This window comes from Dermatophagoides pteronyssinus, unplaced genomic scaffold (assembly GCF_027571235.1).
Source record: "Dermatophagoides pteronyssinus isolate colony J.1.1.1.1 unplaced genomic scaffold, Derpt_VIB-CSIC_2022.12 sq0002, whole genome shotgun sequence".
NCBI lineage: Eukaryota > Metazoa > Arthropoda > Arachnida > Sarcoptiformes > Pyroglyphidae > Dermatophagoides > Dermatophagoides pteronyssinus.
In genome coordinates, this window is record NW_027461526.1 from 2,449,579 (window position 1) to 2,471,695 (window position 22,117).

Below are 22,117 nucleotides of genomic sequence, written 5' to 3' on the forward strand. Positions count from 1 at the left end.
ATTATTGGCTTTCAATTGTTCGACAAGAGCAGATATAGCTCTAGAAGAATCAGCTTCCATCCTTGATAATTGCAAACGTGTTAAAACACCAGCCAGTTTAACGGAACCACAATAAAGAATAAACAGCTACAGACGATTTTTCGGCAATTAGGATATTTCAGCAAAATTTATCAGCAATCAGCAAAACAACACAAGATTTTGACAGCAAAACAGTAGATCAGCAAATCGGTAAAACGGAAATCAGCAAAACAGCACAAGATTTTGACAGCAAAACAGTAGATCAGCAAATCGGTAAAACGGAAATCAGCAAAACAGCACAAGATTTTGACAGCAAAACAGTGGATCAGCAAATCGGGAAATCAGCAAACAGCAAGACGGTAAGACAGCAATACAGTAAGCCAGTGAGACAGCAAGACGGTAAGCCAGTAAGACAGCAAGACGGTAAGACGAAGAGAAGAGGAGACGTGTTATTCAGCAACCACGCTCTGCTACCATGTAGAAACGAATGATGATTTTATTGGAAAACTGTGACCCTTTTATACACATGACCAGGTCTATTTACACATGAGTTACTATTGTGACTCGAGTAGCACCGAGCAATCCACATATTTACAACATAATGTACGTCTTCTATGAGCAGGAATCCATGTTTTCATTCCGAAATTATAATAATTTTTTTTTTGAGTTTCATGATCGTCAAAGTCAACATTGACGGAATTAATTCTTACATCAAATTCTTAGGGACGGTATTTTAAAATAACTTTTTAAAAAATAACTGTAAAAAATTACATTATGAACATCGAACTGTAGAACATCTTTTTTCGATACCAAAACAACAATGTCTTCAAGAGGAGGATTACCACCTCGTTGGAAAAATTGTCCAAGATTCGGCGAAGTTGTGGCCAGTATGTTTGATTTGACAAAATTAAATTCATTAGAATTATTCCATTTTTCCTGGATTCAGATACTTTCCTGCCGTTCAAAGTTCCTCTTGATGATTCTTTTAGTTCATTATTAGCTTCGACTATGTATTTTACGCCGACAATGCTAGTTAATTATGGACGAGATAATAATGTAATTTGAATCGTTATTTGAGATTGATCTATTCTAGAATTCATTGTTTTTTGTTGTCATTTTTTTAGATTAACATCGGTCTATGGATCGACCTGACATATACGGATCGATTTTATGATAAAACATTGGTTGAAAAAGAAAAAATTAGCTACGTTAAATTGAAATGTAGAGGGTCAGTACAATTGATTGACCTCATGATCGACTTTTTTGTGTGACCAATACTTCTATTTAAAAACTTTAGTCATGGAGAAACACCATCGCCTGAACAGACACAGACATTTATTGATTTGTGCTCAAGATTTTCGGTTAAAAATCCCGATAAAATAATTGCTGTGCATTGTACGCATGGTTTTAATCGCACAGGATTCTTAATTTGCGCCTATCTAGTTGATCAAGAAAATTGGAGCATCGAAGCAGCTATTAGTGCATTTTCACGTTGCCGTCCTCCCGGTATTTACAAACAGGATTACTTGAATGAATTGTTTCGTCTATATGGTGATGGCGACCAAACGGCCATAATTTTGGCACCACCCTTACCCGAATGGTGCAATGAAGACAATCAATATCAAGATGATGAAGCTTCGGTCTACGGCCCCGGATCATCGACAAATGGCAACCGGCAACAGATAAACGCAGGTGATCCGTTTCTTGATGGCATTGATGGTATCGTTATGGTGGTTGAACAGGATAAAATCAGAACCTTGAGAGAAACCTGCACAGATATGTGCAAATTTAAACTAAAAGGTTTCCCCGGTTGTCAACCTGTTTCGTTAACTCATCAGAATATAAATTATCTTCAAGAAGAATATATGGTTAGCTGGAAAGCCGACGGTAATCGTTATATGATGCTCATATTGGATTCCAATCAGATGTATTTTTTCGATCGAAATTATTCCATTTCTCAGATATTTAATCTAAATTTTTTGCGCCGTAACTCAAAAGAACGTTTATCGGAAACGTTATTGGATGGGGAAATGGTTGTCGATGTAGTCGATGGGAAGCGCTTTCCCAGATATCTAATCTATGACATTGTCTATTGTGATGGACAAGATGTATCCGAAAAAAATTTTCGTGAACGTTTGAACATCATTTACAAACAGGTCATTACGCCTCGTGAAGCAGCCAAACGAAATGGACAGATTGATCGCAGTAAAGAACCATTTGGAGTACGAATGAAAGATTTTTGTGAGCTAAAATATACGTACAAATTTTTTGAGCCAAAATTTCAACGAGATTTATCACATGAGATCGATGGTCTAATTTTTCAGCCAGTTCATTTATCATATTTAGCTGGTCGTTGTGATCGAGTGCTAAAATGGAAACCACCGACACATAATTCAGTAGATTTTTTACTGAAAATCATCGAAGAAACGCGACCTGGTCGAGTGGAAAAATACATAGGCCAATTGTATGTCGGTGGAAAACGGGAACCATTCTCTCACATAAATGTTACTCAAGAATTACGGAAATATAATAATCGTATCATTGAATGTCGATTCAATATGCAACGAAATTGTTGGGAATTTATGCGAGAACGAACTGACAAATCTTTTCCAAATGCTCTATCGACGGCAACAAATGTTGTTTATTCGATGCAGTATCCAATCACAAGGCAATATCTACTCGATTATCTACATAAAAATGGCTTTAAATAACAAATGACTTCATTCACAATTTCCGTTCATAAATTTTTCATAATCATTTTGATTCGTTTCATTATCAAACATCAATTTTTTCGTTCATTTATTCTCATGTGTGATATTCATTCCAACATAAAAAATTTTTTCAACCAATCTAATTGTATTTGTATAATAAATATGAAAAATTGAACATTTATTCATTTTTGAGAAATTTTCTCGGTAATTGAATGTTTTGAGAAGATTTGATAATGTTTACGGGAAAAAGTTACAAGTTTTTCTCTCAAGACTTGGGTCATGTTGTCAGTGTTGATCGATTTGGGGTACATATAATTTTCGGATTAATTGAACTGATCCTCGTATTATTTATTTCATTGTAAATTTTTTCTTTCGTCTGGAATAATTTCCAAAAACTGTGTCAGTAAAAATGTCATTAAAAATTTTAGTTGGTTGCAAACGAGTCATTGATTATGCCGTCAAGGTTAGAATAAATAATTTTCAACTTTTTTTACTCATTCTGTATTTATTTCCTAGATTCGAATTCGTCCGGACAACAAAGGTGTTGTTACACAAGGTGTCAAACATTCGTTGAATCCGTTTGATGAAATAGCAGTAGAAGAAGCGGTTCGATTAAAGGAGAAAAAATTGGCCAAAGAAATTCTAGCCGTTTCAATTGGACCACAAGCAGCACAGGATACACTACGTACTGCTTTGGCCATGGGCTGTGATAAAGCATTACATGTTAATGTTGATGAAAAAAGTGCTGAAATATTGTTGCCAGTTCAAGTGTCAAAAATTCTGGCGAAAATCGCTGAACAAGAAAAAGTTGATATTGGTAAGAATATTCTTATAATTAATCTATATTTTATGTCATAAATGTTATTTTTTTACTTTCATCCAGTGATTTTGGGTAAACAAGCCATTGATGATGATTGTAATGCAACTGCACAGATGACTGCAGCACAATTGAATTGGCCACAGGCGACGAATGCATCGAAAATAGAAAGTAAAGATGATAAAACAGTTTTGGTTACCCGTGAAATCGATGGTGGTCTTGAAGATATAGAATATAAATTACCTGTTGTGATTAGTGCTGATCTTCGTTTGAATGAACCCCGTTATGCTACACTACCCAACATTATGGTAAGCATAGCTATTTGAATGAAAAATTCTCATTTTTTCTTATTTTATTTATTAAAGAAAGCAAAAAAGAAACCGATCGATAAAAAAACACCGAGTGATTTAGGAGTGGATATTACACCGAAAATGGAAATCCTATCCGTACAGGAACCAGCAAAACGTGAAGCTGGTACCAAAGTTGCCGATGTTGATGAATTACTGACCAAACTTAAAGAAGCTGGTCGAATCTAGAAGAACTATTAATAATTGAAATGAAAATATTTATCAAAATCTTTAATTTTTTACGAAAATTACAAAAAAATGGATTTTATGAGTGAATGATTGTCATGAGAATTATAGAATTAAATTTTCATTTATTTCATTTTAATATTTAATTTTTTTTCCTTAATTTACAGATTTAATGATTTCAATTTTATTGGTAGGGGTTATTGTTAGGGGTTTCACACTACAGCAATTTACTACTGCTGTTTTATCACACAAACTTCCGTTTATGTGAATTCTATTTATTAATGCTATATTGTAATGACCCAAACTATTTTAAATCGGAAGAATGAATAAAATAAAAAATTTTGTTATTGTTGCTATAAATTGAATTAAATTATAACAATTGATAACGATTTATATAAAAGAGTTCTAGTTTATTTTTATTTTAATTAAATTTTTTTTTAATTTTAATTTTTTTTGTTTCGATACTGTATAATAATTTTTTGAAATAAATAAAGTATAAGTTTTGTCATTAAATCATTCAAAAAAAAATCATAATTGTTCAATTGAAAATGGAAATTGAATCTATATTCATAGGATCTGATTCTATCTTATAAAGTAAATTGAAAATCAGATGTCTGGCCTGGTATTGGACTTCTTTGGGTAACGCATTCAAACTTAATGCAATATATTTCCCGAATGTCAGTAACAATGGATCACATGAAATTTTGTCTTGATATTCCTCTTCATGTTTCCTTTTTTTTGATATACGCTTAGTTGATTGATTCTCGTTGAAAAATATTTCGTTTTCACTCATTGTTTCGTTTGTCAATTCTTGCGTGAATGATGAAAGCATTTGTGGAATTATTGATTCTTTTTGTGATGTTGTTTCATACACAAATGATGATGATGTCTGTTGATTTGACTCATTAGCTTCTTCATTGGTTGTTGCTAGTGTTGAATCAAAGCCTGTTCGAACCGGAATCTTTGTCATTAGCGATTCGATTTCTTGGAAATGTATCCAACGTATAGCAGTCGAATCTTTTTCAGAAATTCTTTTGTTTTTTAATGTCGCATAAGTAATCTTCAAATTTCGAAATTTAGCCTTGACTAATTTACCACTTATTAAATTTGGCAATTCATAAACATTATTTTTGTTTGCCACATAACAATTTAGTTTCAAGGCGATTTCGTTCCAAATAGCTGCTTTTTTAGTTATGTTCTTGTAATCCGGTTCCGCAACATTCCATAAACATGGATTCGGTTTTATCAATGTGATCATTTCGGAAATCAAATCGTCATCATTCAAATATATAGAAGCTTTGTCGTTTTTAATTTTATAACTAGTCATTTTTAAAAATTTAAAAATTGGAATGAATTGAGCTTAAAATTCGAACAAATATAAGTTTCTTTCTAAACGAATGAATTTTTTCTATAGAAAGTTGATTTGTTTTGATTCGAAATGCAGGCTGAAATATATATTCGTGGAAATATTTCCCTATATTTATTTTTCTGAGCATTTGCGAATGTCAAGAAATATTTTCAAGAAATATTGCTCAGCAATATTGCTGCAGTGTAAAACCCCTAGAAAAAACAATTATCCAACGACAGATGGCAATGCATTCGCATTATAATCAAATGAACGATTTGAATTTTTTCACCGATTCTTGTAATTTAAATAAATTCCATACGAAGAGAATTCAAAGCTGATAATTTTTCGAAATAATCTGACTACTATCCTTCAGTTTAATAGATGTTCATCTATAAATTATTATTATTATTTTGATCTACCTTGGTAATAAAATAAAATGTATTCGGTTATCGACCCCGATCAAAATCGAAAAAATACTTTCGTTTTTTTTTGTTACCAAGAAAAAATTTTAGTATTCAATCGATTTAGTTGGAAAGAAAATTTCACATAGTTTTACTGATTTTCTTGATGAATGGATTCTTTTTTTCGAAATGAAGAAATTCAACAATGAACAGAGAGAGAGAGGGAGAGAGGGAGAAACAAACCTGATTTGGTCATCAAAGTCGTAAATTAAACAATTTTTTTTGAAAAAATCCTAGATGTGAAATTCGAATTCAAATGTTGTATTCGTCTGTCCTGGATTAAATGGAATAAAATGATTAAAATGAAGCAGATGAGAATGTCCATTCTATTATTATTATTTTTTTACTTTTTCCTAAAATTATCTTGATTTTTTTTTAATATTCATAATTTTAAGAAAATGAATCTATTTTTGTTTTGTTTTATCTTTTAATGATGTAATTTAATTTGTTCTTTCTTCTTTTGATCCTTATTTCGACTGGTCAAAATTATTATCATCATTATGATCATAGCAATCATCTTTCTTTCTTTTTTGTCATTAATAAAAATTGTATATCATGTCCAAACTCTTTTCAACTTTGATAAACAAAAAATTTAAGATGAAGTAAAAACAAAAAAACAACAATTCAACTTGATTATTATGATGATAAAGACGGCGGCGGCGACGACGACGACCGAGATGATGATGATGACCATCATCAAACATCCGACGTGCCAAAAAAGAAAAAGAAAGAATAAAAAATGATGATACTGACAAACAAATGTCAGTGAACTCTTTAGTTATTTCGTTTGAATAATTTCATGATACGAATGTACATCAAGTACATCATCCAAAGAAAAAGAAAGAGAGGGATACCAAATCAAAAAATAGAGAAAAAAAACGAAGAATATCGTGAAAGCGAAAGTCAGAACCCTTGAACCTTTGATTTAAAATCATTCGACATTCAATAAACAAGAATTGATTTAATGTACAGCCCTTTTTTCGTCAATTTATTCTGATAGCTACATCACCATCATCGTCGTCATCATAATCATTCGATTACAACAATCGATCAAGATGATGGAGATTAGAATTGAAAGTGAGTGAGTGAAGTAAAGAAAGAAAGGTGTGCAATTGCAATCAACCCTAACCGAACAATGTTTTCCAATGCCAAACATACACATAGACTTGATTATTTTTCGCCAACGCTTCATAACTATAGTTTAACAATTGTAATTGAGCAACAAGTGGCAAGTATAATTTTAGAAACTATTTTTTAAATTTCAAAAATAGCCAGAAAGCTGTGGATTGTGAACGATGACCATGATTCTCTAACACACACATAATACAAACATAAATCATCATCACGATGACGCCATAATGATGATGTTATGTGTGTGTGTATACTGATGTTTTTCGATTCTTTTTTTTCGGATACATTTAGATTTTCGAATGAATCCGAAAAATAATAATGCGAAAATAAACAAATATAGTAGACAAACAAAAAAATTAACCGGATGGCGCCCATGTATACTGGTTTTTGTTGTTGTTGCAGGTTATTTCTCTCTCCGCTATTGAAATTGTTTGATGATGATCATCATCATTTGTTATTAAATCTGGTTGTTATGAATTTTTTTCGAATTGCAATGGGGACATTTTATATTTATAATATGGATGAACAAAAAAAATGAATGAATGAATGAATGGATGGATGGCAACGTTATATATCCTGGTTTTTTTAAATTCTTGTTCATTATAACTTTTTTTTTCTTATTTTGAATCGATTGACGTGACAATGATGATCATGGTTGGATGATCATCATGATCGTCACATTTTTTCTTTTTATTCATCCATCCATGACGACACAATTCCAGAAAAAAAACTGTGGTCAATTTATTGTTGGTATTTTTTTTTAGTGTAGTGATGTAATCAATCAATAAAACTAATCTGTTAATCAAAGAATTCGTTATTCATGTATAATCTATTTCAATGAATTTATTGATTTCAAAATTAATGTTTAAAAACAAAAACAATCAAAAGAATGCAATAATTATCTGAATTTCATCAGAAAAAAAACATCACGATCAATTCGATGTATGAATATGGAAAATTTCTGATTATTATTATTATGGTTATACAATGTATCATTTTTCCTTCATATTCAGTTTTATTTGTTGCTTGTTGCTGTTCGTTTTGGTCAAATATTATATAGTTTAGCTCATCATGATAATAAGCCATTACAGATTACTTTGCCCAAAAAAATAAAAAAACATAATGTTTTTTAAGATTGTTTCAAATATTTTTGCATGTAAATCGTCCTTGGAATTTTGTTAACCATTTTTTTTCTTTTTCTTTTTTGTTTCTGAAAATGTTTGATTTTCATTGCGCTTATATTTTGCGGTTGTTGTTGTTGAAAGAGTTAATATGGCATTCGATAATGAAAATTGAAATAGTCAACACATGTGGCTTTTTTCTTGTTCTATGGTTCAAAGTCGAAATCCTTTTTTCTGGCATTTTCATAAAAACTTTATGACGATATTTTTTCTAATAGAAGAAAAACAAACGAGAAAAAAAATCTTCAAAATCGAAGGCCATCAAAGCCCGAAGTAACACACGCAAAAATCAAAGCGAAAATGAAAACGCGCCAAAATAAAATGAATAAATAAATAACCCAACAACGTTCGTGTTCAAGGCCAACCAAGGTTTATTCATTCTTTCGTATTTATCGTATTTTCGATTCGAAGATGATAATGCTTTGCCATGTGGCCCATATTTTGTTTGAAAACGATCCGAACTTTGAAAGCTTCAACAACAACAAAAAAAGTTTTATTATGACCCATACAATTCACAATGTATTCTTACGATAAATATTCTTTAATGTTGGAAATTAGAAAATTCTCGAGCATTAGCAAAAACAAAATCCTCTTAAATAGGGTATTAGCAAAATAATAAATTTTTTTTATAGAAAAAATCTTCACAATTTTATTACAAATGATAAAAAAAAACATTTGCCCACAAGAATTAACCAAAAAGCAAAAATTCGATAAAATTTTTTAAAAATAAATTTCTAAATCAACGATTTTTACCAAATCAATCTGTTTTTCAAATCATCATTACTTTCTAATCAACAATACTGTTAAGGGCGTATATCATAAAATATTCGTTGATTGTTTTCATCGATTGATTTTTTTTAATACCGATTTATTTATTATGCTAATGTCTAATGAAACGAAACTAATGATTCATTCGAAATTCAAACGACAATGACATTTATTATTTGACATTTGTCCGTTTTGATTTTTGTTTTGTTTGTTTATCCAAACTTTTCGTTTGACCGAACATGCAGCAAAAAATTGGGCGTAACCAACTTTTTGTTTGTTTGTTTTTGTGGAACACATTTTTCTCATTAGCAATCTTTTCATTTATTTTTTATTATATTGTCATCACCCCTCTCTCTATATTTATTTGTCCTAGGCCTAGGTCTTCTAGGCCAAAAAGTATACTCACACACAAGACAAAACAGTAGATTTTGGGCTCGAGATAAAATTTATAGTTTCAGAGAGAAAAAAATTCCATATTTAAGTGTCATCGATAACCATAACAATTTATCATTTCGATTCTGGCCCGATTCGAATCGATTTAACATTTAGCCATCATTTGAGTTGGTTTTTTTTTTTGTTTTTGGTGGATGATTGATTCTTCAGTTTGTTTTTCAGTAAATTTTTTTTTAAAAAATCAAGTTTTATAAGAATATAGAGGTAAGTTTACCCTTTTTTGAACTCTATGTTGAATTTTTTTCTCTATTTTTTGCAATTTTTTGATTTTCCAAATTCATACGAATTATTATTTCATGATTTTATTCTTCAGACAATCGATTGATTCCGAACATCGTTAGTAATAAGAAAACATGCCATGCATTAATTTTTTTTTTTGATTTCAAATTGATCATGCGTAAATCGTTTAAAAATGGCGCGCTCTAACATGCTTGTGATATCTGTTGGTTTTTTTTGAGTGTATCTTTTTACAATGGGATCTGCATTCGAAAAAAAAACTAGAAGCAAGGTGTATAGTAGATCCAAATAGCTACATACAGTCGAATTGGAGAAAACTGGTTAACCAATTGATTGATAGAAATTTTTTTTTTGGGTTCAACAGTTATCACATATTACCACTACTACCACACACTTGTCTCTATTTGAATTGAAAATGACCAGTCTGACTGGTTGGTGCATTTTAACTAAAAAAATGGCAGTTACAACATTTGAAAGGAATTTTCATTTTGATTGATTGTCATAGTAGCATAGAATGAAAAAGCGCACCTTCTATAGAATATGAAAAAAAAGATACATGCAACAGGCATTTGGACAAAAAGTTTTTTTTTCAAATTATCGATGCGAGAGGATCCGAGAAACGAGAAAAAAAATCATCACACACAACCAAACCACCACTATAATCATTTGTCCGTTTGACTTCGATCGATTATGACTTCGTTTTCTCGTTAATTTTTTTGACTTTTTCAAAATGGCTTTCGCCCTATTCCTATTCTTGAGGTTTAGATTGCTCTTTGAATTTTGAATTCTTTTTTCAATATGAATTTTTTCTACTCCATATTGAATTTGCTTTGTGTGCCATTCATTGATGATGCCCAAATTTTGTGGCTCAAAAAATTGAACTTTTTTGTTTTGCCATCCGCGCCAAATTCAACTGAATTTTTTTTCGTTATTTTCAAAATCATTGTAAACGTGTTCCTCATGCATCCATATTTTTTTCCTCTCAAGTTGTCATCGTTTGTTTGTTTCTTTTGGTGTAATTTTGTCAGCAAAAATGTTCTTTGAAACAAAATGACAACCTGTTGATGCTACCGAAAAAAATATTCTTAGAAATCAATTTTTTTTGCTTAGGAACTTTTGCCTGCTTGATTCCTTCGTTGTGATTGTGTAATGTTTTTTTTCGTAATTTGTTTTCATGATCCTGTAATTTATAATATTTTTATTTTACTCTATAACGCGCGCGCATACGAAATGAATATAAAAAACATCTATCTTTTTTTTGAGCGAATCGCATTGGCGGCTGTGTCTATACATTTGGGGAAAGGATCCTTTTTCCTTTTTGGAAAGCCTGTTGCTTCTTTCGGTTGAGAGATGAACAACGTTTTATATATTTTAACCAAGCGATTCGATTTATATCAACAGGCCGATGTCGTCATTTTTTTCACACACAAGCACATAGCGCAAATAATCATATAGACGTGTAAAAGAGAATGAGAGAAAAATCGATTCGAATATCTGACGACGATCACCATGGCACTTGTTGGTTTGGTTTGATTTGATTTGGTTTAAATGTGTGTGTTATTATAACTGCATGTCGTTGTTTCGATTTTTTTTTCTGTAACTAAAACATTTGCCATTGTGTGAGATTATTAGTCGATTTAAGTATATTTTTCTTTTAATTTTCTATATAAAAACTGTTTTTTTAAAAATAAAATAGCGCCTGAACCATATTTATCACCATGATTGAATCCTTTCAACAATATAGCCAACAAAAATTTCAAACCAGGATTTCTGATGTTTCAAAAAAATAGATATTTTTTCTCTAATGAATTTTTCACATTTTGTTTTAATTTTTCAATTTTTTCATCATCTTTGATACAATCTATATTCTATCATTATATATTCATCCATCAATGGTAAACTTTTATTTTTTTCCCTTAAACATCGAATGTGCTGTTAATGTGTGATGATGTGCCATCGGAAGAAACTAATTGTGGTGACAAAATTAATTTCACTTCTTCTAATCAACACGAAAGTCGAATGTTGATGGATGACTGTGCGTCTAGTCCTGTTGTCAATTTGATGTTCGTAATCATCACTCGAACACGCCACATTTATTCAAAAAAAATCGATAATAAAATCGAATCAAAGGCGATGATTTTGAGATGTTTGATTTGATCACATCATCATTTTGATTAAACAAATCATTACATGACTAGATCCACACTCATCCATTACATTATGACATTTGAACTACCAAACAACCATCATTCGATCTTTCTTTCTTTTTATCTATCATTAATATCATTTCATTCAAATCAAACATTGTTCCAACAACATTTGTTATTTCATCGATAACAATTTTTATAATAATAATAATAATAGAGTAATTCCGCACTCGCTTTGATCCAATCTATCCATTTCCTCTTAAATTGTATTTTTATGTTATATAAGCTTTACCATCGATATCATCATTTGTTTATTCATTTCGTTGTCACCAATCGAAAATCAAACATCCTCAATTTGAACATTTCCTTCTCAGTTTTGTTTTATTTTATTTGCTTGCTTGCTTGCTGATGTTATTTCCTTTTTCATTTTTGATGATGATGTAGATGATTTTTTTTTATTATATTTCATGGATTTTTTGAAAATCCCGATTTTGTTTTTGTTTTTTAAACAAACAAAATATTTGAAAAAAATAGATTTTTGTTTCATCCTTTATTTCGAAATAGGATCAGTCCATTAATATTTTATTGTACGTTACACACCCATATAAAAATATTTTGCTATATGTGAAAACAATCACAAAAAAAAGTAGAGTATAGAAACGTGTGGACAATTACAACGAAAGAACGCCAAAAAAAACCGTTGAATTTTTTTTACAGAAAAATTCGTTTTGAACAATTGTTTGAAGGAATGTAACCAACACAACACAACAACTATAGTTTCTGTGTAAACACAACATGCCGCAGCCGGAGCTCGATTAAACTTCCTCTCTTATTTCACTGACTTTAGAAGATGAAAAAAAATTTTACCTGTTTCTTTCTTCTCTTTTTAGTACAATTGTCTATGATGATGGTGGTGGCTATTTCATATTGATGTGTACATTTAAAATTAAGAAAAGAGAGCTAGTCTTTGAATGAATATAAATGAATCGTGTGGTATGTGTATTCGAACGTTTTTTTTGTTGTTGAAAATTTGTACCCCTCATTCTCTCCTTATTCGCTACTTATAGATTGTTTGAGATTTGATTTGAGAGTTCATCACCTGCCACAACAGAAAATTCAAAAAAAAAAATTACTTACTCTGTTTGAAATAATCGTTCGAGTGTGTGTGTGGGTATTTCGGGGGAATATCAAGCAACGATGGCCATTCTCTTCTCTCTCTACTGTTTTTTTAGTTGGCCGTATGTGGTATTCATCATAAATTATTTTTCAATCTTTGTCTATCTCATTGTGTGTGTAGTTGTTGTTGGCTCTTTTGGTTTTTTCCCCATGTTTTTGTGTATACACCCGTCGTTGTTTGAACGAATGAATTTTTTTTAATGGCATGCCAATCAGGTAAAAACCTTCGCTGGTTGTTTTTTATACAGCACCAAAAAAAAACTTGTTTGACGGTCAGGTACTTCCATTCTCTCTCTCTCTCTCTTCAGGATTGATCATCATCATCAGAACATTGATAATGATGATGATTACAATCACGAAAAAACGATGAATGTATTATGGGTAAAAAACAACCAAACATAGATTTGGATGATGAGCGATGAAAAAAAATGGATGGGGGTGACCATGATAATAATGATGGTGGGGCTCTCTCTCTCTCATTTTCTTGTCTTGGTTAAATAAGATTCTATTTTTTTTTTTAAATTTTGGATTGAGAAATTACATTCAACAATTGGGAATTGTTGAATGCGCTTGCGTCATTTTTTTTTGTATTTTTTGTTATGGGCGGCGGTCATTCAAAAATTTTTATCGTTTTTTTTTAAATTTTATTTGTTATGGCACATTAATAATAATGGGGCGACCATATTCTAACCACTCATAAAAAACAAAATATTTTGGAAATGATTGACCATAGAGAACAACAAGCAACATGTAAAATATGATGACCTAATTGATCAAAAATTTTTGATCGATCGGTTTTTTTTTGGAAAAATGGACTATTTTTGAATATCAATAAAAATATTTAAAAAATGACAAAAAAATTCTTAAAATTTTCTCTGGATAATATTGAGTTTTTATTTTGTTCATTTTGCACGATTAGGAAAAACACACAGACAAATGATAATATTTTATTTAAAATCAATATTTGGATGGATTTCGGATGTATCAAAATCGAATGATTATTTTATTTTATTTTTCTACTTTAGTTCACAAATTGGAATATTGATTGATTGATCTTATTGATTGTGGATAGTTTGTATCTTTCAACCAAAATAAAAAAACATTTCTATTATTTAGCTTTTATAAGATGATTAACATAATCATCATGATTATGATAATAATGATTATCAAAAAAAACAAAACCGAATTGATTATGGATTAAAAAGAAAAATATATGAAAATTTCTTCTCTCGGAGTTCTTGAAGCCGATGAATGTTCCTTGGTGCTGTTTTGTTTTTAGTTTATTTTTTGGTTGTATGACATTTTATATTTAGCTCAAAATGTTTTCTGAGCAAAAATAGATAAATGTTACATCAAATTATAAATTACAAAATGATCTTACACGATATAATATCATCACCGGGCTAGCATTCATCCGGTTTTTTATGAACATTTGCCATCGAAATTATGATTTTGTTGCGTGGAAAATTCAAATTAAGGTAACAGTGGTGCCATCTTATGATGAATGATATTGACTTTTATATTTTTTTAATGAATGAAATATGATCAGCCATCTGGTGTTAACTATCGTTTTTGTTTAAATTATCAAATTTTTTTTCACATAAATTTAGCAGGAATTTTTTCTATATTGGATATCACATAATTTATCAGCATATCGATTGACGATGGATCATAAGAAATGACAAAAATTAACAGTCTAATAAATTTTTAAATTTTATCACAAAACAAAGCTAAATCATTGAATGAATGTAACTTATGACGGATACGAATTGTTAATCGAACATATTTGATTCGTCAGAAAAAAAACGCCATTATTAACAAACTAAAAAGTAGTCCGTAATATCCTGAACAGTCATCGAGTTTTGATGAATGTTTTGAAAAGTTTTTTTCTCTAATGAACAGTAATCAATTGTCCTTGATAAGAAACATCAGCAAGAAAAAACATTTAACAACTTCTATGATGTGAATAATTTCTTAATTAATTTTATATTTTAACATTCTTTCTTGCAGATTGAATGTACTTTTTTTCAACACTCAGATTGTTTCATTTTTCCTTTACCTTTTGATTGATAATTCCGTCTGCGCTATTCATTTAAAAGCTGTTTTTAACATTACAAACATCAGATTAATTTTTCGTTTTGCTGCTGAAACTTACAACATTAACATAATGAAGAAAGAGCAATTATGGATTCTTCCATTGATTTTGGCTTTATTCAATGTATTGGTCTGTTTTGTACCGTATTTCATTGCCGTTCATACCGGCTTTGTCGATCCAATTTTACCTTATGTCAGTGATACCGGTTCCGATACGGTTGCAGCTAAGTATTTTAGCTCAATGTTGGACATATGTGCATTTTTAGGTATGTTCAATGAATTTTTTCAAAAAATATTTTTCTAATGAATTTTCATTACATTTATGTTATTTAGCTATGATCATTGGATGGATTAGATATAAACAGATTAATTTTTATATTAAAAATATCAAAATTAACGCAATTAATGTTGATTCTGATGACATGGCTTCATTGAAAAGTAAAAATAGATTATTATTATGTTTCTATTTTCTAAGTGCCTGCGGTATGATTGGTGTTGGAAATATTCGTCTATCCGAATCATTTTATGTACATTGGTTGTTGGGCTTTTTAATCTTTTTTCCATCAATTTTTTATTCATCATTTACATGTTATGTAACACGTATTTTGTATCGATTTGATATTGAATCGTATCCTATCTCTTTAATAATCGGTTGCATTTCGCAGGTTATATTATTCACTCTTTTCATAGTGATGTCATATTTTTCTGTCAGAAACATTTCGTTCAACACTTTTATAGATCTTTCATTTAGGCTTCATTGGCCAACAAATCAATCTGATTATGTTTATCATTGTTTAGCTAGTGCTTGTGAATGGCTAATGATTTTAGCAAATGTAATACTATGTTTTTCATTGTCGAATCGTTTTCGTCAATTTAAATATTGGAATCAAATTTAAATTCATTTTTTTGCAAATTACACTTGACCGATCATTTTATTCACATACAATAAAAAAGAATATTAGTACTTTTCTTTGAAATGCAATAAATTCCGGAATTTTTATTTCAATTAAACATTTTCATGATATATTGTTGATATAAAAACAAATAAAAAATTCTGATGAATAATCAATGAATGATTAATAAAACGAATCATTATTTCATTTTTAATTTTATTCAAATCGACAGTGTAATCAACTTAACGATATTGTTGATCGACGAAACATTTTATACACCATAATAACACCTTTACTATAAAGAATTAAACACTGAATGAGGAAATAAGAAAATCATCAATTTTAAACATATTGAACTATCAAATGACAAACCTTAATGAACGTGTTTAAAGTAACTAAATTAAGTTTATAATAATGGACTCCATAACGATTTTTACAATGAAATTTTTCGATATAATTTATAACTTTTAGATGAGTGATTGTTGATCGAAATTGAGCACGAGCATTTAACGATATCAATCGCAGAATACCATTACGATGAATCTTTTTGGGCAATAAAGTTAATATAAAATGAACACCGAATATACCTACAAATTGTTGCATAGCCATCAATGATAAGATAAGAGTTTCGAGCATTGTTTCCTCTGCATGATGAAACATCATCGACATAACCAAGAAAACATTGTATGGAATATTTGACAATAGATAAGCAGTACCAGGCCATGAATAAGTTTTATTAAATCTAGCAATAACATTTACCGTACCGGTATGTGCAACAATAAACTCTCGTAAATCATTTGATGATAGAATTCGTAGATTATCCTCAAGATATTCATCTAATTGGTGAAGACGTAAAATACTCGAAAAAATACTTGTAAAACCCATCATTACAAGAATGAGAAGATAATTAACCAAAGAATAAAATCCACCGGATACACTTAACAACATTATTTCGGCCAATAATAATTTGAACGGTATAAGAAATCGATTTGCGAAAAAGAAATGACTATTCTGCCAAATTAAATAATACAATTGAAAATGCCAGAATATTGTTATCAAATTGATTAATAATAAAAATCCTTGCACAAAAATAAATGCTAGCCAAACAAATTGTCTAAACTGTTTACATAGCTTTTCGGGTGTTCTGCCCGGTCGATATGGATTGCGGCAATGCTTGTTGATCCAAAGATGAAAAAATGATGTATCATGTTCGAACATGATCTTATATAAAAGTTTAATACTATGTTTATCTGGATCTCTATATTGTGTATTTTCGATAGTTTTTATAGCCAATAACAGCAATGTAAACAAGGCATTAGTTGCCGATTCTATTTTAACAATATAGACAATATCAAAAAACATTATACGATATTCTTTGGGCCATGGAACAATCACAAGTAGCCAATGCCGTAATATGGCTAACCAAAAATATACATTGATCACTTGATGTGTTAAATGAGTTATAGAATCTAATTCAAGCATTGAACGGCAATATTTTTCAAGATAATTTAATCGTTTGAATGGATTAATCACCTCAATAAATTGTTCGAATAATAACCTTATCTTTGGTGGTTCGGATTGCATAATTATATTTGTCTAAATAAAAACTTTTGGAAAAAAACAATTCAAGTTGTATATTAGAACTTTATGGCCAGTGTTCATCCATATAAAATGCTAGTGAAACTAAGAATGAAAAATTTTTCAAGAGCAGTTGCGAATTTTTGTTTGGTATTGATCACAAAAATCCATCATCATCAACAAAGAATGAAAAATTTGGTACAATAATGACAGAGTTCATGATAACTCGAAATTTAATTTATATTTTTCATTCAAATAAATAACAACTTATTTAACCTAATGGTTTCGAATTGGTTTTAGTCAGGAATTTTTTCTAAAAATATTCCAACATTGACTGAAACAACATTTAAAAACAAAATAAAAATATGATCAATAAATAGTTGGAAAATCGATTTTAAAAAAATAATTTAGAATTTTAATGATGATAGATAAAAAAATGGAAACGATTCAAACATTTCTATTTATTTTTTTTTATTGGAAATGTTTTTAAAAACAAACGAATAACAACGAACGGCAATAAAAAATGACAGTCAAAACAGAATGAATAGGCTAATGTGAATTTTACATAAATAATTCAAATGAATTCAATGATGAAATAGTGATGGTGATGATGATGATGATAATGTAAATGAGCATTGATCACAATTCAGAAAACAGATAATTTTAAGAGGACGGTTGTTGATTTTTTTTTTAAATCAAGCGGCAAACAAAACAAATATAAGAAAAAATATGAATAAAACAGCAAACACTTTGATTATTAACCAACGATTATTGGTAACGGATGTTAAATATTGTAATAGAGAATCATGTGCCTGTTCGACATTCATCATGGTATCGGTGACATTGGCATCAATCCTAGTGATCATTTCTTCTTGCTGTTGAACCATCGTAGCTAATTGATTAAAAATGGTACCAAGTTCTACAATGGTCGATTCAATGGATTGCATAGTATTTGCACGATCTTCTAGATATTCATTTGTTTGATCGGGAAATTGTAACAATGTTTGTGTCTGAGCCAATGACATGGAATTATTATGACGATGACCTCGATAGTTATTTCCATTATCAGTATTGGACGTATCACCAAAATCGATCACAGTCGTTTGCGATTGTTGTTGTTGTTGCTGTCGTAAATTTGATGCCGAATGTGAATGTGGCAATGATCCTTGTTGCTGTTGAGCCCGTGATGCTAAAGGTGGTTGTATAACGGTACCAAACGAGAATTGTTCTCGCCGTTTTTTAACTTTTTTTATATTTTCACTTCTAACTTCTAGGGTATCACGAAAACTGTTTGATATTGATGCAAGTTGATGTTGAAGTGTAAGAACAACGTTTTTTGTATGTGATCGTACATTATGTCCACTTGAATTTGATGATGATTGTGTTTCTAATTGAAGTTGTCGTAATCGTTCTATTTGTTGATTTAATGATTGTATATCTTGTTTGATTATGTAGATTAATTCATTGAATTCTTTGGAAGATTCTTCATCATCGAACATGCTCTTTTTCTGTGCCATCATATTGATTTTTTCCAATTTCTGATAAGTTAGATATAGATCACGAGCTATCGAACGTGAACCGCTCATGAAACGTGAAAATTGTCCATATTGTTGGGATTGTGGATTCGATAAGGGTGATGATCCATTCTGTTGTATTTGATTTGTTCCTTTGCGTGCCCGCAATTCCATCGGAAGATGAGAGCCAGCCGTACCATTCAAATATTGAGGTCTGCCAGCCATCGATCTTACGGTGACCATAAATTCGGATGTCCGATCACGAACCATTTTTCAACTTTCAAATTAAAGTTTTTCGATTGTTCAAAAAAAAAATTTATCTATAGCTGAAAAAATCTTATTTTGGAAAACCGATTGGTTTGATGACGTTGAATTGAAAGAGAAATTTTTCAACTCTCTCTTTCTCATCAAAGCGTTATTGAGTTAGAGAATACAGTGAAAACTCTGCATTTTGCATTGCATCAGCTGCTCGTCGACCATTAAGGTAGATATAGACATTCATTTTTTTTATTCGTTCATTCGAATTTTATTAATGATTTGATTTATTAATTAATTCTTGCTTCAAAATTCATCATCATGAATGATTCATATCGGCAGAAAGAATGTGAACAATCTGTAGATTCTAGTAGGATGAATAAAAGAAAAAATCAAAACAACGATGATAAAACTTTTAAAAAGCCAGAAAACATTCAAAATTCTTGTTCAAACAAGATGTTGAAAACAAATACTTCTACAACGATAATGATAGATGAATTTTCCAAAGATGAAAAACCTTGTCGAAGAAATTTTCATTCACTTGATCAATATACTCAACATAAATTGTTAATTAATTATTATAAGCTTACACATCCTGGTAGCTGTCATCAAGTGTTTCAACGAGATCATTCACAAGATAAAGGTGACATACAGGTTTTGATTGAAAATCATCGATTTATCTGGCCGGAAGAAGATTTACAATCAAATCAATTAACCTGGGGACAACGTGTAGCCAAAAAATATTATGATCGTTTATTCAAAGAATATTGTATCATCGATCTTAGTCTTTACAAACAAAATAAATTTGGAATGCGTTGGCGAACCGAACCTGAAGTAATTGAAGGTAAAGGTCAGTTTATTTGTGGTAATAAAGTCTGCTCGATACGATCCAATTTAACTTCATGGGAAGTGTTGTTTGCTTATGTTGAAAATGGAGAAAAACATTCTGCATTAATCAAAGTAAAACTTTGTTTCGATTGTTCAACGAAATTGAATTATCACCGACAACATAAAAAAGCAAAGAAAAACCAAAAAGATGCTCGAAAATTGAAAAACAAAAAATCGAATCACCAACAACAAAAAGTTGAAGTGAAGGAAGAGATTCTTACATCAGACGATGAAGCTGGTTTGTTCAAAAATTCTGAATCATTATTACAAAATGATCATAATGATAATGATGATGAAACTTATGAACAATTGATCGATAAAATATGGCGAAAACCGATCAAATTAGAACAAGAAAGTGATGATGATCAAGAAGAAGGAAAAAAATTGGAAAATGATCTCGATAATTATTTGGATGAACTTTTTCAATAATAACGTTTTATGTGTGTGTATGATCAATTTTTAGGAAAGATTTCGCAATGCTGAGATGTTGCAATGCGTCGGTGTGATGCATTTTGTTGTTTTTGTTTACTGTCATTACAATCAAAAAATCTGAAATTCTTTCATTAAATTTTCTTATATAGCAATGAGTTTCACCAATATTATTGTCATTTAAGCCATTCCATTGAGGTAAACAAAAATGAATGATTATTTTTGATTCATTTTTTCTTTTTATTTTTGCTTTAGATTTCGGACCAATATGGAACATGAAGAGCAAAAAACACAAAAAAATGTCAAAGAGGAAAATATTTTCCTCTTTGTTCCCAATTTGATTGGTTATGCAAGAATTATCCTGGCATTGGTTTCATTCTACACGATGCAAGATAGACCAATTACAACTCTGGTCTTGTATTTTCTATCTACATTTTTGGATGCATTCGATGGTTATGCTGCTAGACGATTTAATCAATCCACACGATTCGGTGCAATGCTTGATCAGCTTACCGATCGTTGTGGTACAATGTGCTTGTTGTTCGTAAGTTTCATCATTTGAATGATCATTCAATTAAAAATTTATCTAAATTAAAAATTTCAGGTACTTGGTACTTTATATCCAGCTTATCTTTTCTGGCTACAATTATCGGCAGTAATCGATATTGCATCACATTGGATGCATTTACAAGTATCATTAATGTGTGGCCGTACTAGCCATAAGATGATTTCATTGGAAGATAATCCCATACTCTATCTGTATTATAATAGTCGTACGGTACTTTTCGTAATGTGTTTCTTTAATGAATTATTTTATGTTTCGCTTTATATGCTTTACTTCTTCGAAGGGCCAACAGGTACGATGAGATTTGAAAAATTTTATTTGAATTGGAAATTCTGAATCTATTTTTTCATTAGTATTTGGATTGGGATTATTTCGCTTGGCCACCTATGTTTCAATGCCGATTGCCATCCTCAAAGCATTTATCAGCATATTGCAGCTGATAGCCGCTTGTTATAATTGTCAACAATTGGATTTAGATGAGCGTCGACATTTTCAAATTCGTAAAGCAAACTAAATGAATCTAGTCTTTTTTTAATAATCATATCATTTGAACTGTGGGCCAATCACAACTTTAGCTAAACTAACATTTCTTTAATCCGAATATTGTTTTCATTCATACATTCATTCATTGTTTTTTTATCATGATTAAATATATTTTCATTTTGTGTCACAAATGATTTTCCTGAAAAAAATCCATTGTTAAAAACATCTTAATTTTGTAAACAATTCCATTCGATTGATGGCATTACTATCGTATTCACCGCTATTGATGTTATAATAGCCGCTATTGGTAGGTGGAGCAGCATTTACGAAAAAATCAATGAATAGGTGTGTTTGTGTGTATGTTGTCTGTCTGTCTGTCTGTCTGTCTGCGGTATTATTCGATTCAATTTTTGCACCAACCCAATACATAACACCGA

General features: G+C 30.3%; 8 protein-coding genes across 9 annotated transcripts; 5 read left to right on the forward strand and 3 right to left on the reverse strand.

The window, feature by feature from the left end:
• Window positions 1–685: 685 nt before the first annotated feature.
• On the forward strand, window positions 686–2,910 carry mRNA-cap (RNA guanylyltransferase and 5'-phosphatase mRNA capping enzyme). The gene is made up of 4 exons (XM_027350584.2): window positions 686–905; window positions 965–1,074; window positions 1,143–1,246; window positions 1,316–2,910. Exons 1-4 carry the CDS (start codon window positions 839–841, stop codon window positions 2,727–2,729), a joined length of 1,695 nt encoding a protein of 564 aa, XP_027206385.2. The 5' UTR covers window positions 686–838; the 3' UTR covers window positions 2,730–2,910.
• Window positions 2,911–2,996: 86 nt separating this feature from the next.
• On the forward strand, window positions 2,997–4,218 carry Etfb (Electron transfer flavoprotein beta subunit). Its single transcript, XM_027338034.2, has 4 exons — window positions 2,997–3,192; window positions 3,246–3,546; window positions 3,613–3,854; window positions 3,912–4,218. Exons 1-4 carry the CDS (start codon window positions 3,139–3,141, stop codon window positions 4,080–4,082), a joined length of 768 nt encoding a protein of 255 aa, XP_027193835.1. The 5' UTR covers window positions 2,997–3,138; the 3' UTR covers window positions 4,083–4,218.
• LOC113788559 (uncharacterized) lies at window positions 4,185–5,558 on the reverse strand. Its single transcript, XM_027338022.2, has one exon. The coding sequence runs from the start codon at window positions 5,404–5,406 to the stop codon at window positions 4,618–4,620; it is 789 nt and encodes a 262-aa protein (XP_027193823.2). The 5' UTR covers window positions 5,407–5,558; the 3' UTR covers window positions 4,185–4,617.
• Window positions 5,559–14,902: 9,344 nt separating this feature from the next.
• Window positions 14,903–16,575, forward strand: LOC113788578 (DNA damage-regulated autophagy modulator protein 2-like). 2 transcript variants are annotated; one of them, XR_012847252.1, is made up of 3 exons: window positions 14,903–15,341; window positions 15,409–16,359; window positions 16,440–16,575. XR_012847252.1 is itself a non-coding variant. In XM_027338045.2 (2 exons), the coding sequence occupies exons 1-2, from the start codon at window positions 15,149–15,151 to the stop codon at window positions 15,969–15,971; spliced, it is 756 nt and encodes a 251-aa protein (XP_027193846.2). In that variant the 5' UTR covers window positions 14,903–15,148; the 3' UTR covers window positions 15,972–16,437. The 2 variants fall into 2 exon arrangements, 1 of the variants encoding a protein (XP_027193846.2); XM_027338045.2 differs by lacking the exon at window positions 16,440–16,575 and having other exon boundaries at window positions 15,409–16,437.
• Window positions 16,152–17,678, reverse strand: LOC113788365 (uncharacterized). Its single transcript, XM_027337831.2, has 2 exons — window positions 16,341–17,678; window positions 16,152–16,280 (listed from the first exon to the last, which is right to left on the reverse strand). Exons 1-2 carry the CDS (start codon window positions 17,550–17,552, stop codon window positions 16,206–16,208), a joined length of 1,287 nt encoding a protein of 428 aa, XP_027193632.2. The 5' UTR covers window positions 17,553–17,678; the 3' UTR covers window positions 16,152–16,205.
• Window positions 17,679–18,027: 349 nt separating this feature from the next.
• Syx5 (syntaxin 5) lies at window positions 18,028–19,330 on the reverse strand. The gene has a single exon (XM_027337899.2). It carries the CDS (start codon window positions 19,328–19,330, stop codon window positions 18,242–18,244), a length of 1,089 nt encoding a protein of 362 aa, XP_027193700.1. The 3' UTR covers window positions 18,028–18,241.
• A 97-nt stretch (window positions 19,331–19,427) lies between these two features.
• On the forward strand, window positions 19,428–20,787 carry LOC113788466 (protein FRA10AC1). The gene is made up of 2 exons (XM_027337922.2): window positions 19,428–19,544; window positions 19,658–20,787. The coding sequence occupies exon 2, from the start codon at window positions 19,691–19,693 to the stop codon at window positions 20,630–20,632; it is 942 nt and encodes a 313-aa protein (XP_027193723.1). The 5' UTR covers window positions 19,428–19,544; window positions 19,658–19,690; the 3' UTR covers window positions 20,633–20,787.
• Window positions 20,683–21,871, forward strand: Pis (phosphatidylinositol synthase). The gene is made up of 4 exons (XM_027338075.2): window positions 20,683–20,830; window positions 20,888–21,176; window positions 21,237–21,489; window positions 21,551–21,871. The coding sequence occupies exons 2-4, from the start codon at window positions 20,901–20,903 to the stop codon at window positions 21,709–21,711; spliced, it is 690 nt and encodes a 229-aa protein (XP_027193876.2). The 5' UTR covers window positions 20,683–20,830; window positions 20,888–20,900; the 3' UTR covers window positions 21,712–21,871.
• The last annotated feature ends 246 nt before the right edge of the window (window positions 21,872–22,117 follow it).